The sequence below is a fragment of the Chamaea fasciata genome, unplaced genomic scaffold (genome assembly GCF_029207755.1).
Source record: "Chamaea fasciata isolate MVZ Bird 193981 ecotype frontalis unplaced genomic scaffold, bChaFas1.0.hap1 SCAF_15, whole genome shotgun sequence".
In the NCBI taxonomy this organism is placed as follows: domain Eukaryota; kingdom Metazoa; phylum Chordata; class Aves; order Passeriformes; family Sylviidae; genus Chamaea; species Chamaea fasciata.
The window spans coordinates 12766511-12778005 of record NW_027094100.1 but is presented as its reverse complement, the minus strand read 5'-3'; the positions used below and the strand labels follow the sequence as shown (position 1 = coordinate 12778005).

Here is an 11495-nt window from a genome sequence, read left to right as displayed (position 1 = left end):
CGGGGAGGCGGGACGTGCCCGCGGTCCCGCCCTGGCGTGATGTCAGCGCGGCCGCCCCGCCCGCCGCCGCAGTGACAGCGACAGCTCCGCCCGGGCACAGTCGGGCCCAGCCCAGCGGAGCCGCGCAGCCGGACCGGGAGCGGCGCGGGCGGGCCGGTCATGGCCGACGACTTCGGCTTCTTTTCCTCGTCTGAGGGCGCTGGCGCCGAGGAGGACCCGGCCGCCGCCTTTCTGGCCCAGCAGGAGAGCGAGATCGCGGGCATCGAGAACGATGAGGGCTTCGGGCCGACCGACGGCGAGGCGGCCGCCGCCCCGGGCGGGCAGGCGGCCCCGCCGGAACAGGGTGAGCACGCCCCGGGGGCCGCCCGGCTGCGCCCCCGCTGGCTACGGGCGGGCTGGCGACCTCGGGGGGTAGCGCCGGGCTGTGCCCCCTTCTGCCCCGAAGGCAGGGAAGGGTCCTCCGGGCCGCATCCACGCGGGGCTGGGGTCCCCGGGGGATGCACAGCATCCCCGGTGGGTGATGAGGGCTGTGCTGCACCTCGTAGGCCGGTGGCGGGGTGACCCTGTGCGCCAGGCTGGCATCCTAGCAAGGGTTGTCTGGGCCTGTGCTTGTGCCCAAAGGGCTTCTCGATCCTCGGGGATGTGGGATGAATGCTGAGCTGGGATATGCCAGCCATGCGGCGATTTCTCCCCCTTGTGCTCAGGCTGGGTTTCCCGGGTTGGATGGACTCCCGACTCCATGTTTCAGTGCTCCCAGCTATGGCAGTGTAAAAGGCATCCAGGCGGCACTGAGGAGCCATGACAGCCTTGTCACTGTCCCCACAGACAGGAGAGCCCTTTGGGATGCAAAATGGAAGATATTGCCATTGGGAACGTTGTGGTCCCAGGCCCTGCAGGTAGAATATGCTAATTCTGATCTCTTCCCTGCAGTGGCTCTGGCGTCTGTTCTCTGTACGGACACGGGGGCACTGTTGCCACAGGGCTCTGACTCCTTTCCCTAACCCAACCCCACAGGGTCTCGTCATGCTGGCTGTGGAGCAGTGGTTTCAGAGCTCTGCACACAGGGCCATGGAGGCAGATCTGGGCCGGGAGAGGTGTTGTCAGCCACAGTGATAAATGCAGTCAGACAGGCTGGAGCTGGGTGTAGTCGTGGGGGTGAGCACTTTGGGGACAGTGCTGGCCTGAGCTACACTGTCTGTGCTTGCAGCTGGTTGGCCAGGAGAAGCCCTGTGGTCACTGGGGAAAGCTGAGGGCCTGGAGTGAGGCTCCTTTAAAGCCTCTTCTCTCCTGGCAGCACAAAGCCCCCTGCCTGGCCTGGCTTTGTGACCCAGGTGTGCAACTCTCTGGGGCTGTGGGGACAGATGGGTGCCTCATTACCAACCCTGACCTTGCAGCTCATCCCAGGTGGGCTCTCAAGGACCTCAGCCTGCAGGCATTCCCTCCTGTCCTGGTGGAGCACAAGGAGTGTTTCCATGGGCTGTGTCCCTGAAGAGTTGCCTTGGCACTTGGCTGGCAGCTCTTGGATCAGCTGTGTCCATCGGCATTCTCTGCAGGTTGGGTTTGGTCAGGCTGTGTTTCTAGAGTCAGAGCAGCAGCCTGTGTCAGTCTTGTGCTGGAGCAGTTTCCCTAATCTTCAGATAAGATTAAACACCAGTCAAAACACCATGAAGATGTAAATGCCTGCAGAAGTTTGTGTGGGAGAGTTTGAGGTGCTCCCTGAATCCCATCAAGGACAGGACACTGTTGGGGGTGTTGTGCATGGGTGTGCTGAGCTGAAAAAGGCACAGACAAACTCCCAGGAACTGATAGGATGTAGTTTCATGAACACCAGCCCCTCTGGGATCACCTGCAGCTGCCATAGTTGTGTTTTTCCTTCTCTCTTCCTTTTTCTCGAGCAGGTTTCCAGAATGGTGGAGCCATCGTCAATGGAGATGCCTTTCAGGTGAGAGCTCAGCCTTTTGCTGGCCCAGGGCTTGCTAAGGGAGATTGGGTGGGTGTGGGGCCAGCATTCTGCTGCTCTGTCCCCAGCATTGACTGGAATTTGCTATCCGGCTGCAGAACAGCTATGGTGCTCCTGGAAAGGCCTGGGTCTCCTGTGGGAGTCCTGGCTGCTCCATTCTCTTTGAAGAGAAGATGTGTCCCACGTGCCATGACCTGCCCCACATCTGTTTGCAGGTGGCTTGTGCCATGAAGGAGTGTCCGGGCCTTAAGAGCAGGTGACAAATTGTCCATTCCCCACAGAAGCCCCCTCTCTCCAGCCTGGGTAGCTTCTGGAGGCCTCTGGGGCAGGCAGGAGCATCTCTTGACAGAGGCCAGAGCCAGCATAGGGCTGCCATGAGACTTGGATCTCTCGTAAAAACCACTTGGCCTGTGGCCAGGGGCATTTCAGGGGGACCCAGCTGGGTCTCAGATCCCTTTGGGAGCCTGAAGCCCAGCTCTGCTGTCAGCAGTGCCAGTGTCTGACAAGCCCTTTACCCCAGTTAGTGCCCAGCAGTGGGGCATATGCACTGCCCACGCCTGGTTTACAGGATGCTAATTGCATCAGGAATGGGACAGACTTAATTAGATTGAGGATCTTGGAAGAAAGCTGTAATCCCATTGCTGAGCTTGGTGTCAGACTGGGCATCTGGCCAATGGAAGGTGTTAGGGGAGGTGCTGGGCCTGGCGGGGCCTCAGCTCATATGTGAGGGAAGCAGCTCAGTCCCAGAACTGCCTGGGCCCCAGTGAGGGCCAGGGAATCCCTGGGGAGCAGTTCCAAGGCCGGTGTCTGCCCTGTGCAGTGGGGCTGCCTGGAGGATACAAGAGCTGCGGTGGCAGCAAGCAGCAAGTCAGAGAGGGAAATGCTGGGAAGGCTTTAGGGCCTGAGGCTGGGACAGCAGCTTGAGCAGCACTTTGGGCACACTGTCTCACATGTCGCAGGGTGTTACCCTTCCTACCTCCTTTCTTGGCTTGTCAGTGCTGGGAGTGTGGAGTCCTGATTGCTGCCAGCCCTTGGAGGTGGCTGGGCTGGGCTCTTGGAAACACTGGTGCTGATGGTGGGCTGCTCATGTCCTGCAGGGGTCCAACGGCCCCACGGATGCCTACGCAGCCATAGCCAAGGCCGACCGGCTGACCCAGGAACCCGAGAGCATCCGCAAGTGGAGGGAGGAGCAGAAGAAGCGCCTGGAGGAGCTGGGTGAGACCCAAGGCCATGTGTAGCTCCCTGTGCTTGTGGCACCCTGTGACATGACAGTCAGGGCCCTTGGGGTCCTTCACCTTTTGGTGACCCTCCTGCATCCCAGAGAGATGGCTCGTGTCCCTGCCCAAGATCTGCTATCCTTGGGGCAGTGACGCCTTTTGCCAGTATTGGTGGGGACTGGGGACAGCTCTGAGGGGCTGCAGCTGTCCTGCCTGCCAAGGGGCTGCCCAGCACACCCTGCAGGTGCCAGTGTGGCTCACGGGCTCTGTCTCACTTGGGCCTTAGATGCGGCATCGAAGGTGACTGAGCAGGAATGGCGTGAGAAGGCAAAGAAGGACCTGGAGGAGTGGAACCTGCGTCAGAATGAGCAGATGGAGAAGAACCGAGCAAACAACAGGTATGTCAGGGTCAGCATGGCCAAGAGGACTCTTCTGCCTTCTTGGGATGTTTGAGGGCCTCTTTCCCCACAGTGGGGCCCCGCTCTGCGGGGACAGAGCCTTGCCACGCAAGGGGGGAGACCCCAGGTCTTGGAGTGGCTCTGGTGGCTGTGCAGAGCCACTCTGGCTGGAACCACACAGGGATCACCTTGGGATTTTGGTGCCTCCTGCCCCTGCATGGGGCCTGCAGGGGGGCAGGGTTGGGCTCCAGGTTCTCCTGGTGTGCTGCAGTGTGTGGGTCACTCTTTGGGAGGACTAACCCCCTCTGTTCTCTCTTTCTAACCCTCTGCCTGCCTGTCGCTCCGCTCCGCTCTCTCTCTCTCTGTGCCCGGGGCTAGGATCGCTGACAAAGCCTTTTACCAGCAGCCGGACGCCGATATCATTGGCTACGTGTATGTGCTTCTTACAGACCATATCCTGCTCCGCAGGCTCTGGGGTCCTGCCCCCAGCACTGCCTGCCCAGCCAAGGGAAGGGGGGATGCTGGGAGGTACTGGGCTCTGGTGAGGTACCAGAAGGAGGATGATGCAGCTGAGTGTCTCCAAATGGAGTTTTAGGAGATGAGTGGAGCTCCTGGAAATGCCTCTGTGGGAGCTGGTTGAAAATGCAAGGTGGTGGGTTCTTATACCCTTTTGGGGATGGCTCTGGGGGGTGAAGTCTTGGGAGCAGGCAGAGACTTTTGCACCCCTGGATGAATGATGTTTTGGGTGAGTGCAGCCAAAGGCAAACTTGAGCATCACATGTCTGTGAGTGCCAGCTGGAGCTCACCAGCTGGAGTAAAGGGACAGGAAGCAGAGACACGAGGGTTGTTAAGACAGAAGGAAGAGTCTCCTTGGAAAGGTGTATGCCAGTGACAACCCTCAATGTCTGTGCAGGGCCTCGGAGGAAGCATTCCTGAAGGAGTCCAAGGAGGAGACCCCAGGCTCTGAGTGGGAGAAGGTGGCCCAGCTGTGTGATTTCAACCCCAAGAGCAGCAAGCAGAGCAAGGATGTCTCACGGATGCGCTCGGTGCTCATCTCCCTCAAACAGACGCCCCTGTCCCGTTAGCTGTGCCTGGCACAGCCGGGAGCACAGTGGGCATGGCTGGGCTCACCGAGCTGGGCAGCTTCAGGGGCCGGCCCAGGAAGGGCCTCCCGCTGCCTGCTCCCTGATCTGCGCCTCGGCTGTGCTCGAGTCACTGGTTGTATAACTCTCCCCATGGTTTTCCTTTGCTTAAAAGGTGCATTGGTCTCTTTTTACACTTATTTATAAATCACTGTGGCATTTCCCCGGGAAGCGGCACTGGGTGGCAGAGCTGAGTTAGTGGGGAAGCCCCAGCCCAGGCTCTTCAGCAGATTGTGTCTGAGGGCCTGGCTAAATGAGCAGGAAATATCCCATCCTGTGTTCCCCACTTCAGCCCTCTGCTGGGAACAAACCTGCCTGCGGTTGTCCTGGCAGCCCCATGTCCAGTGGGATCCTGGGCTGCTGTCTGCCTTTCTCATGGGATTTAGAGCAGAGCTGGTTGGGAGGGTGGAGAAACAGCCCTGGCTTGGCTCCATACTGCTGGTTCCTGCAGGGAGCATGGCACTGCCAGACTGGCACGGACTGAGGAATGTGAGCACAGGCACCTAGGTTGGGCCTGGACCTGGACTGCCAGTGGCTGCTCTAGGCCCATCAGAACTCTGCCCAGCCTGGCTATGCCCCAAAAAGTTGGTGACAGTGCCCAGTGTCCATGTCCCATCTGTCCTGCAGTGCTGGCAGCACAGTGGTGCGGGTGGGAAGGGACTGTGGGGGGAGTGTGCAGGATGTTTTCTGTCTTTCCCCCATGAACACCAGCAGTTGGAAATGTGGGATACCAGGCTTTGGGGGACCCTTGGCTTTGCTCTGCTCCTTCTCTTGCTACCAGAATGGGAGATGGAGGCAGTGTAGTTGCAGGGAAGGAGGTAGGAAGGCCCATCTGATGTGGGGCAGGTTAAGCCCCCCAGCTCCCTAACCCAGAGGCCCAGAGCAGTGTTGGGCAGAGTTGTGGTGCTGGGGCTTGTACTGTCCCTGAGAACAACCTGCACATCTGTCTGCAGTTGCTCTGCCCCGCTGGATTTGCCCACCTAAGGCAGTGTAGGGAGATGCCTCAGTCCTGCTCCCTGCTCGAACTTTCTTTCCTCTGCTTGGCAGGGATGGCACCAGTCCTGGGAACCTGCACAACTCCTGGGTAGCAGAAGAGGGACAGCCTTGAGCTGCTGCTCAGGGTCTGGCCTGTTGAGGGCTTGGGAAGGGCTTACAGCAGCTTGGGGGGACGTAGAGCAGAGGCCACAAAACATTCACTTAAGCTCCTCTGCAGAGCCCTGCTCAGCTGGAAATCAAGTGTTCAGAGCTCTCCTGCCCTGCAGCTGTGGCTCCAGGGCCAGAGTATCACCAGTCCTGCTGCTGCAGCTGTGGGGGGTGCCTGGGCACCCATGGCTCTGGGGCATGATCTCACCAGTTGCCTGGGAAGGTAAATGGGTGTGTAGGGAGTCACTCGGTGTTGTGTGTTGGGACTGTGCCCCCTGCCCACAGGGCTGATCGTTCCTGCCTGGCCCCCCTGAGCTCCAGCATGCGTAGGCAGCTCTGCTGTGCTGCAGGACACCTGGGGACTTGGCTACCTGCCTCAGCCTTTCATTGCGGAGCAGCAGGAAGCACCCCTGGCTACTTGTGGGGGGAAGTGTTCCCCCCCATGCTCTGTCCCTCCAGCCCTGCAGGCAGCTGGGCCCCTGGGTCTCCCAGCTGCCATGTGCTCTGTGTCAGGCAGCACATGGGGCTGCTCTTGGGGAGCCATGCCCACAGCTGTTCTACATCCCCTCGGCTTTGGTATCTGTGACTGTCCAAATTACCTGTTACAATAAACCGACATCTCCAATCCTACAGGGCACTGTTGTCTTTCTGTGTGAGGGATTCACACTGTGTTTAGGAGAACTCACAGCCATGAAGCCTCCTGTGGGAATGATGGGGCTGGAGAAGAAACGTCCTAAAGGAAAAAACAGGAGCGAGGGGAAGGCTGGAGGGTTTGTGCTCGGATGGGGCCAAAGCAGCGGCAGTAGAACCCAGGGCTTGCCTCTGTCCCTGAGGAGCTGCAATCTCCGCCTCGTCCAAAAAGGCTGAGCTGCTCCCCTGTCCACTGCACTCTTCTTCAGCTGCCAGAGGATTGTGCTCATGGATCTGCCCACCTGCTGCTCCTCACACCCCTGCCCCAAGCTGCCTGGGCTGGAAGTGCCAGTGAGGCAGCCAAAAGCAGTTTCTTCTGGGAAAGATGCAGGCAGCTGGAGAGGGAAGACAAGGCCCTGGGTTCCCCAGTGCTGAGGTGCCCACCCTCACATCTCAGAGGTCAGCACTGGTGAGCAAGAGCCTTCCTGCTCTCTTTGCCAAGGCCCACCAGCACAATTCCCTGGACAGGACAATCCATGTGCTTGTTTGCAGATAGAGGGTTCACCCCTTAGCCCCTCATAAGGATTCAGGGCACAGGCACCAACTCACAGAACAGAACCTGGAATCAGCCCAGGCTGCTTGGTGAGGTGTTTCAGCACAGGCAGAGGTGTCTGTGCCCCTTGCCCTGCAGGTATGAGCTGCTGCAGCCAACAGTGCAATGAAGAGAGACTGGCCCTGTGTCCTCCCAGCTCTATGGCCCTGCCATGGGACAGTGAAAGCCCATGGATCACCAAAACCCCTGGTATCAGGCAGTGCCAGTCCCTCGGGGAAGAAGGTGCTGCTGACTCCGCAGCAAGAACAGCTGAAGCAGCAGCACATCCCAGAGAACACAGCCAGACCCCATTTCAGAAAAGCGAGTTCCCTGCTTGTTTTCATAGGGAGTTTCGTGTCTTGTTTCTTTTTGCATCACCACAGCTTCAAGATAGCCATGCCCACTCCCTTTTCTCCCTGCACTGTTTACTGTTGTGGCTTCTCAGTGCTCTGCAATCCAGTATCAGTCAGAATCTTGCTGCAATTCACTTTATTACTCACCAGCTTCAATTGAACAGGTCACACAACCTCTCAAACTGCCTCCCCTGCTGCCTAGGGACTCTGTCCTGCCAGGACCACGCCATAAGCAGCGGTTCCTTCCTCGCGGGCAGCTTATTTCTCAAATGTTCAACACTGCCTGACTACAACCACACCTCAGACCACGACCAAGAAGACACAATTTTATCAGCCTGTGACAGCATCAACGAGGAACAAGAAGTCTGACAGGGTGGTTAGCCTTAGTGACATGCAGCCTCAGTGCTGCAGGAGGGTGAGCTCTTGGGGAAACAAAAAAAAAAATGCCACGGCCCAAATTACATGTTAATCACAGAGTGTATTCACCCCATTTCCAGTGCTCCAGAACTGGCTCCACTGAGACATCACAACAGTCTCTCAGAAAACCCCATCCGCAGCCAGGATCCACCCCACCAGCCGGGGTTGCTGGCAGACGCTTGTCCGTGGCCGCTGGTTCGCTCTTGTCCGATATCACTGTCGGGATTTGATAGTCGTGGCCACCATGCCCCCCATCACGGAGGCGATGGTGAGGCCCTGGGCTAAAACACGCGCCCGCATCATTAGCTGGGAGCGCCGAGTGTTGCCTTTCTTGAAGCAGATAATTCCGTAGGCCAGGATACCGACGGTGCACAGGCAGCCTGCGGGGAAGGACGGCGGCTGTGAGGCGCGGCTGCCCGCGGGCCTCAGCGCTGCGGGCCGGTTCCGCCGCGCTCCCGGACCCGAGGCGCGCCTCCCCGGGGGCAGCCGGCCCGGGGCTGAGGGACCGGCCCCTCACCAGCGACCATCGCCCCGGCCCGCACCCCCCACTCAGCCTCTGTCCCGCCGCCCCCCGCCCCACCCTCACCGAGGGGCACCAGGGGGTTCTCGCGGGTCTTGCGCAGGAACTTCTCCGTGAATCCCTCCTCAGGGAACGTGGGCAGCGGGATAGGCTCCAGAGGCGGCGGCGGCCCGGCCTCCATGGCCAAGGTGACAACAACGGCCCTTCCCGGATGCCGTGGCCACCGCCTCCGGAGCAGTGTATGCCGGGGCTTGCAGTCCGACGCGCACGCTTATCGCGCGGCGCTGCTGTCTCGGAACTACACTTCCCGTGGTGCCCCGAGGCGAGCGCGGCAGTCCCGTGAGGAGCCCGCGTGTGTCCGCCATGCCGAAGGCCAAGGGGAAGAGCCGGCGGCACAAATACTCCTACAACCTCAACCGCAAGCGCCTCTACCGCAGCGCCCGCCGCCGCGCCGCGCCCCGCATCGCCTGGTGAGCGCCGGGGACGCGGGGGGCGCGGGCCGAGCCTGGGCAGGGGCAGGGCGGCCGGGAGCCGCTGCACGTGTCGGTGGGGAGGGGGACGCGCACCGCCGCGGGATGAGGGACGCAGCCGTGATGTCCCTTGTCCCTGCGCAGCTCGCACATCCGCCATGCCTGGGACCCGCACAAGTCAGTGGCGCAGAACCTGGCCGAGATGGGCCTGGCCGAGGATCCCAACAAGGCTGTCCCCATCCCGAAGAAGCTGCTGGTAAGGAAGGGTTTGGCCGGGACCGCTCCTTTGCGGGGGGAGGAACCCTCGCAGCACGAGGCAGGTGGATCTGGATAAGTCTCTGGCAGTGGACACGTTTCTTATCTTGATCTACACGCTTATCTCACCAAGATCCTGGCGTGGGAACGAGCTACAGCGCTCCGGAGACAGAATGGACTTTAGAACAAATATTAAGAACGTCAGTCCATCTCCTGGGACTTGCCAGAGACAGGTGGGGTTGGGAACACTGCAGCCAAGTTCCTCCTGATAACAGAGAAAGGCTCTTTGTGTACAGCAGTGCCAGTCCAGCCCAACTGCATAAGAGGACAGCGTTTTCAAGTGAAAGGTGGCCCCTAGAAATTCAAGGAAAAAGTAGGAATGACCTTGTATACCATTTGTCTCCATCCACACGGCATTTCTCAGCTGACAGCCTCGCCCACAAGCCAGTTTAATGGCACAAGTAAGGCTCTACTTAAGCCAGCTGGGACTTTCTCCCCCTTGCAACCATGTAGAAGCAGTTTGGAGTTTTGGGAACAATGTGTGGGGACACAGCACTCTTCCAAATGGGCTTTTCTTCATTTGTCTTTTCTCTGCCATAATTCAGGGGATGGAAGTGGAAAGTGACGGACAACAGCCAGGAAAAAAAGTGGTGCGGAAGCCGTACGTGGTGAATGGTCAGTGTTGCATTTGGGGCTCTCCTAAGCTCCTGTGGCTTATTTTGTCATCCTGTGCTGTGCCAGGGGTAGGGAACGGTGTTATCCAGCCTTGTGGAGGAGCATGCCTTTTCCACAGTGTTTGTCCTGCAGCCTCAAGAGGGCTCTTGTCACTGCGAGATGTGCTGGTGTGTGGATCCAGGGTGACAAGAAGCCATGGAGGCTGTACCTCGTGTTTCAGCGGTGGGCTGGGCAGCTTTGAGCAGTCACACGCTGCAGCCTGGCCTGAAAGGGTCTGCTCCTCGTATGTGAACTGGAGAAGAGCTGCAATGCAGGCCTGGATGCCTGCAGCCCGAGCAGAGGGCTGTTGTCTTGGCCTTTTTCCTGCACCATCGTGCTGGGAAACATCCCTGCATGCACCAGCAGCCAAACTGTGTGGCTGGAGTCAACTTTGGGGGAAGGTTGGGGACCTCTGAGGTGGTGTTGCTTCCTTCCCCTCCCTCATGCTACCTCTGCCCTCTGCCTAGAGATGGAATTGGAGGCCAGCCTCCCTGAGAAGAAGTCGAACACGCTCTCACGAGACCTCATTGACTATGTGCGATACATGATCCAGAACCACGGGGAGAACTACAAGGTACATTCCAGAGCAAGGAGCACCTGGAGTGATTCACTCCTGGATCTTCTCATCAGCAGGATGAGAACCACTAATCCTCTCTGTCCTGGATCCTGTTTTACAGTCAGCTGATTCTTAAGGGAAAAAATGCTTTGAACTGTGGCCAACTCCCTGAGTCAGGCAGTGATCACACTGGTGTGGGTGGGCTGGTTTGGTGTTTGCTCTTGGGGCTGCTCCTCTGACTTACCTTCTCCTTTGTCACAGGAAATGGCTCGGGATGAGAAGAACTACTACCAGGATACTCCCAAACAGATTAAGAGGAAGATCAATGTGTATAAGAATTTCTATCCCGAGGAGTACAAGAATTTCATTGCATCACTCAAGCCAGAAAAAATGGAAGTGCAGTGACTGCTCTTTTTCCTCAAGTTTACCTGCAAGTGCGGGCTTGACATGAATATTTCCCAAACTGGAAAAAACCTCTGGTGATGGAGGAAGAACCCTCACTAGGCAGAGCTGATTATAACTATCCATGAAAGACTCTTTTGGCACTGGCACTGACTGTGCTGTTCTGCTCACTTTGTGTGGCAGCCAGCATTTCTTTAGCTTTGGTAAAATAAAATACTCTTTATAGCTGCTTGTGAGTGTCTTGTTTGTGGGCTCTTGCGTGGTGCAGTCCTGCTTTGGAGAGCTCCTGGTGGCAGCCCATGTGATGGTGGCAGTGGGCACGTGTCAGCCCCTGTGGTGACAGGGCTGGGTGTGGGCAGCACTCAGATTTTGGCTGATTGTCCTGTAGGAAAGGTAAGTTGGAGCAGGGCTATGTGCTGCTTTCATCCCCCGGTTTTGCAGCTCGGGAGAGCAGGCTGGGGTCCTTTCCCTGCCGAGGAACTGGAGGGCAGCATAGAGGTCACCCTTTCATTAACAAGAGGAAGGAGTAGCTGTAGAAAAGATGTCACAGTGAGACTGCCACGTACTCCTGATCCTTGATGGGCTTGCCAGCTTCCAGGATTGGTTTTCCAGGACCTAGCGCCCTGTGGGCTGACCCAGCAAGCTCTTGTCTGCAGGAGGAGAGGACGTACGGGCAGGACGCGACTCCGACCCCGCCACCGTGGCCGTGGGTGCGCTGGGGACCCG

General features: G+C 58.5%; 3 protein-coding genes across 4 annotated transcripts; 2 read left to right on the top strand and 1 right to left on the bottom strand.

Moving 5' to 3' along the window:
* Positions 1 to 73: 73 nt before the first annotated feature.
* Positions 74 to 6490, top strand: CLTB (clathrin light chain B). 2 transcript variants are annotated; one of them, XM_066197545.1, is made up of 6 exons: positions 74 to 343; positions 1899 to 1942; positions 3058 to 3175; positions 3464 to 3575; positions 3954 to 4007; positions 4489 to 6490. In XM_066197545.1, the coding sequence occupies exons 1-6, from the start codon at positions 160 to 162 to the stop codon at positions 4658 to 4660; spliced, it is 684 nt and encodes a 227-aa protein (XP_066053642.1). In that variant the 5' UTR covers positions 74 to 159; the 3' UTR covers positions 4661 to 6490. The 2 variants fall into 2 exon arrangements, with proteins under 2 accessions (XP_066053642.1, XP_066053643.1); XM_066197546.1 differs by lacking the exon at positions 3954 to 4007 and having other exon boundaries at positions 75 to 343.
* A 1066-nt stretch (positions 6491 to 7556) lies between these two features.
* On the bottom strand, positions 7557 to 8608 carry HIGD2A (HIG1 hypoxia inducible domain family member 2A). The gene is made up of 2 exons (XM_066197200.1): positions 8439 to 8608; positions 7557 to 8232 (listed from the first exon to the last, which is right to left on the bottom strand). Exons 1-2 carry the CDS (start codon positions 8551 to 8553, stop codon positions 8066 to 8068), a joined length of 282 nt encoding a protein of 93 aa, XP_066053297.1. The 5' UTR covers positions 8554 to 8608; the 3' UTR covers positions 7557 to 8065.
* Positions 8609 to 8682: 74 nt separating this feature from the next.
* Positions 8683 to 10999, top strand: NOP16 (NOP16 nucleolar protein). The gene is made up of 5 exons (XM_066197199.1): positions 8683 to 8842; positions 8987 to 9098; positions 9703 to 9772; positions 10279 to 10385; positions 10629 to 10999. The coding sequence occupies exons 1-5, from the start codon at positions 8736 to 8738 to the stop codon at positions 10770 to 10772; spliced, it is 540 nt and encodes a 179-aa protein (XP_066053296.1). The 5' UTR covers positions 8683 to 8735; the 3' UTR covers positions 10773 to 10999.
* Positions 11000 to 11495: the final 496 nt, after the last annotated feature.

Bases quoted from the DNA above. Each gene is read 5' to 3' on its own strand.
- NOP16 (XM_066197199.1), top strand. From the start codon at position 8,736: ATGCCGAAGGCCAAGGGGAAGAGCCGGCGGCACAAATACTCCTACAAC. The intron at 9,099-9,702 runs GTAAGGAAGGGT...GCCATAATTCAG, and splicing joins CCATCCCGAAGAAGCTGCTG to GGGATGGAAGTGGAAAGTGA. The intron at 10,386-10,628 runs GTACATTCCAGA...CCTTTGTCACAG, and splicing joins ACCACGGGGAGAACTACAAG to GAAATGGCTCGGGATGAGAA.
- CLTB (XM_066197545.1), top strand. From the start codon at position 160: ATGGCCGACGACTTCGGCTTCTTTTCCTCGTCTGAGGGCGCTGGCGCC. The intron at 1,943-3,057 runs GTGAGAGCTCAG...CATGTCCTGCAG, and splicing joins TCAATGGAGATGCCTTTCAG to GGGTCCAACGGCCCCACGGA. The intron at 4,008-4,488 runs GTATGTGCTTCT...ATGTCTGTGCAG, and splicing joins GCCGATATCATTGGCTACGT to GGCCTCGGAGGAAGCATTCC.
- HIGD2A (XM_066197200.1), bottom strand. From the start codon at position 8,553: ATGGAGGCCGGGCCGCCGCCGCCTCTGGAGCCTATCCCGCTGCCCACG. The intron at 8,233-8,438 runs GTGAGGGTGGGG...CCTTCCCCGCAG, and splicing joins GAACCCCCTGGTGCCCCTCG to GCTGCCTGTGCACCGTCGGT.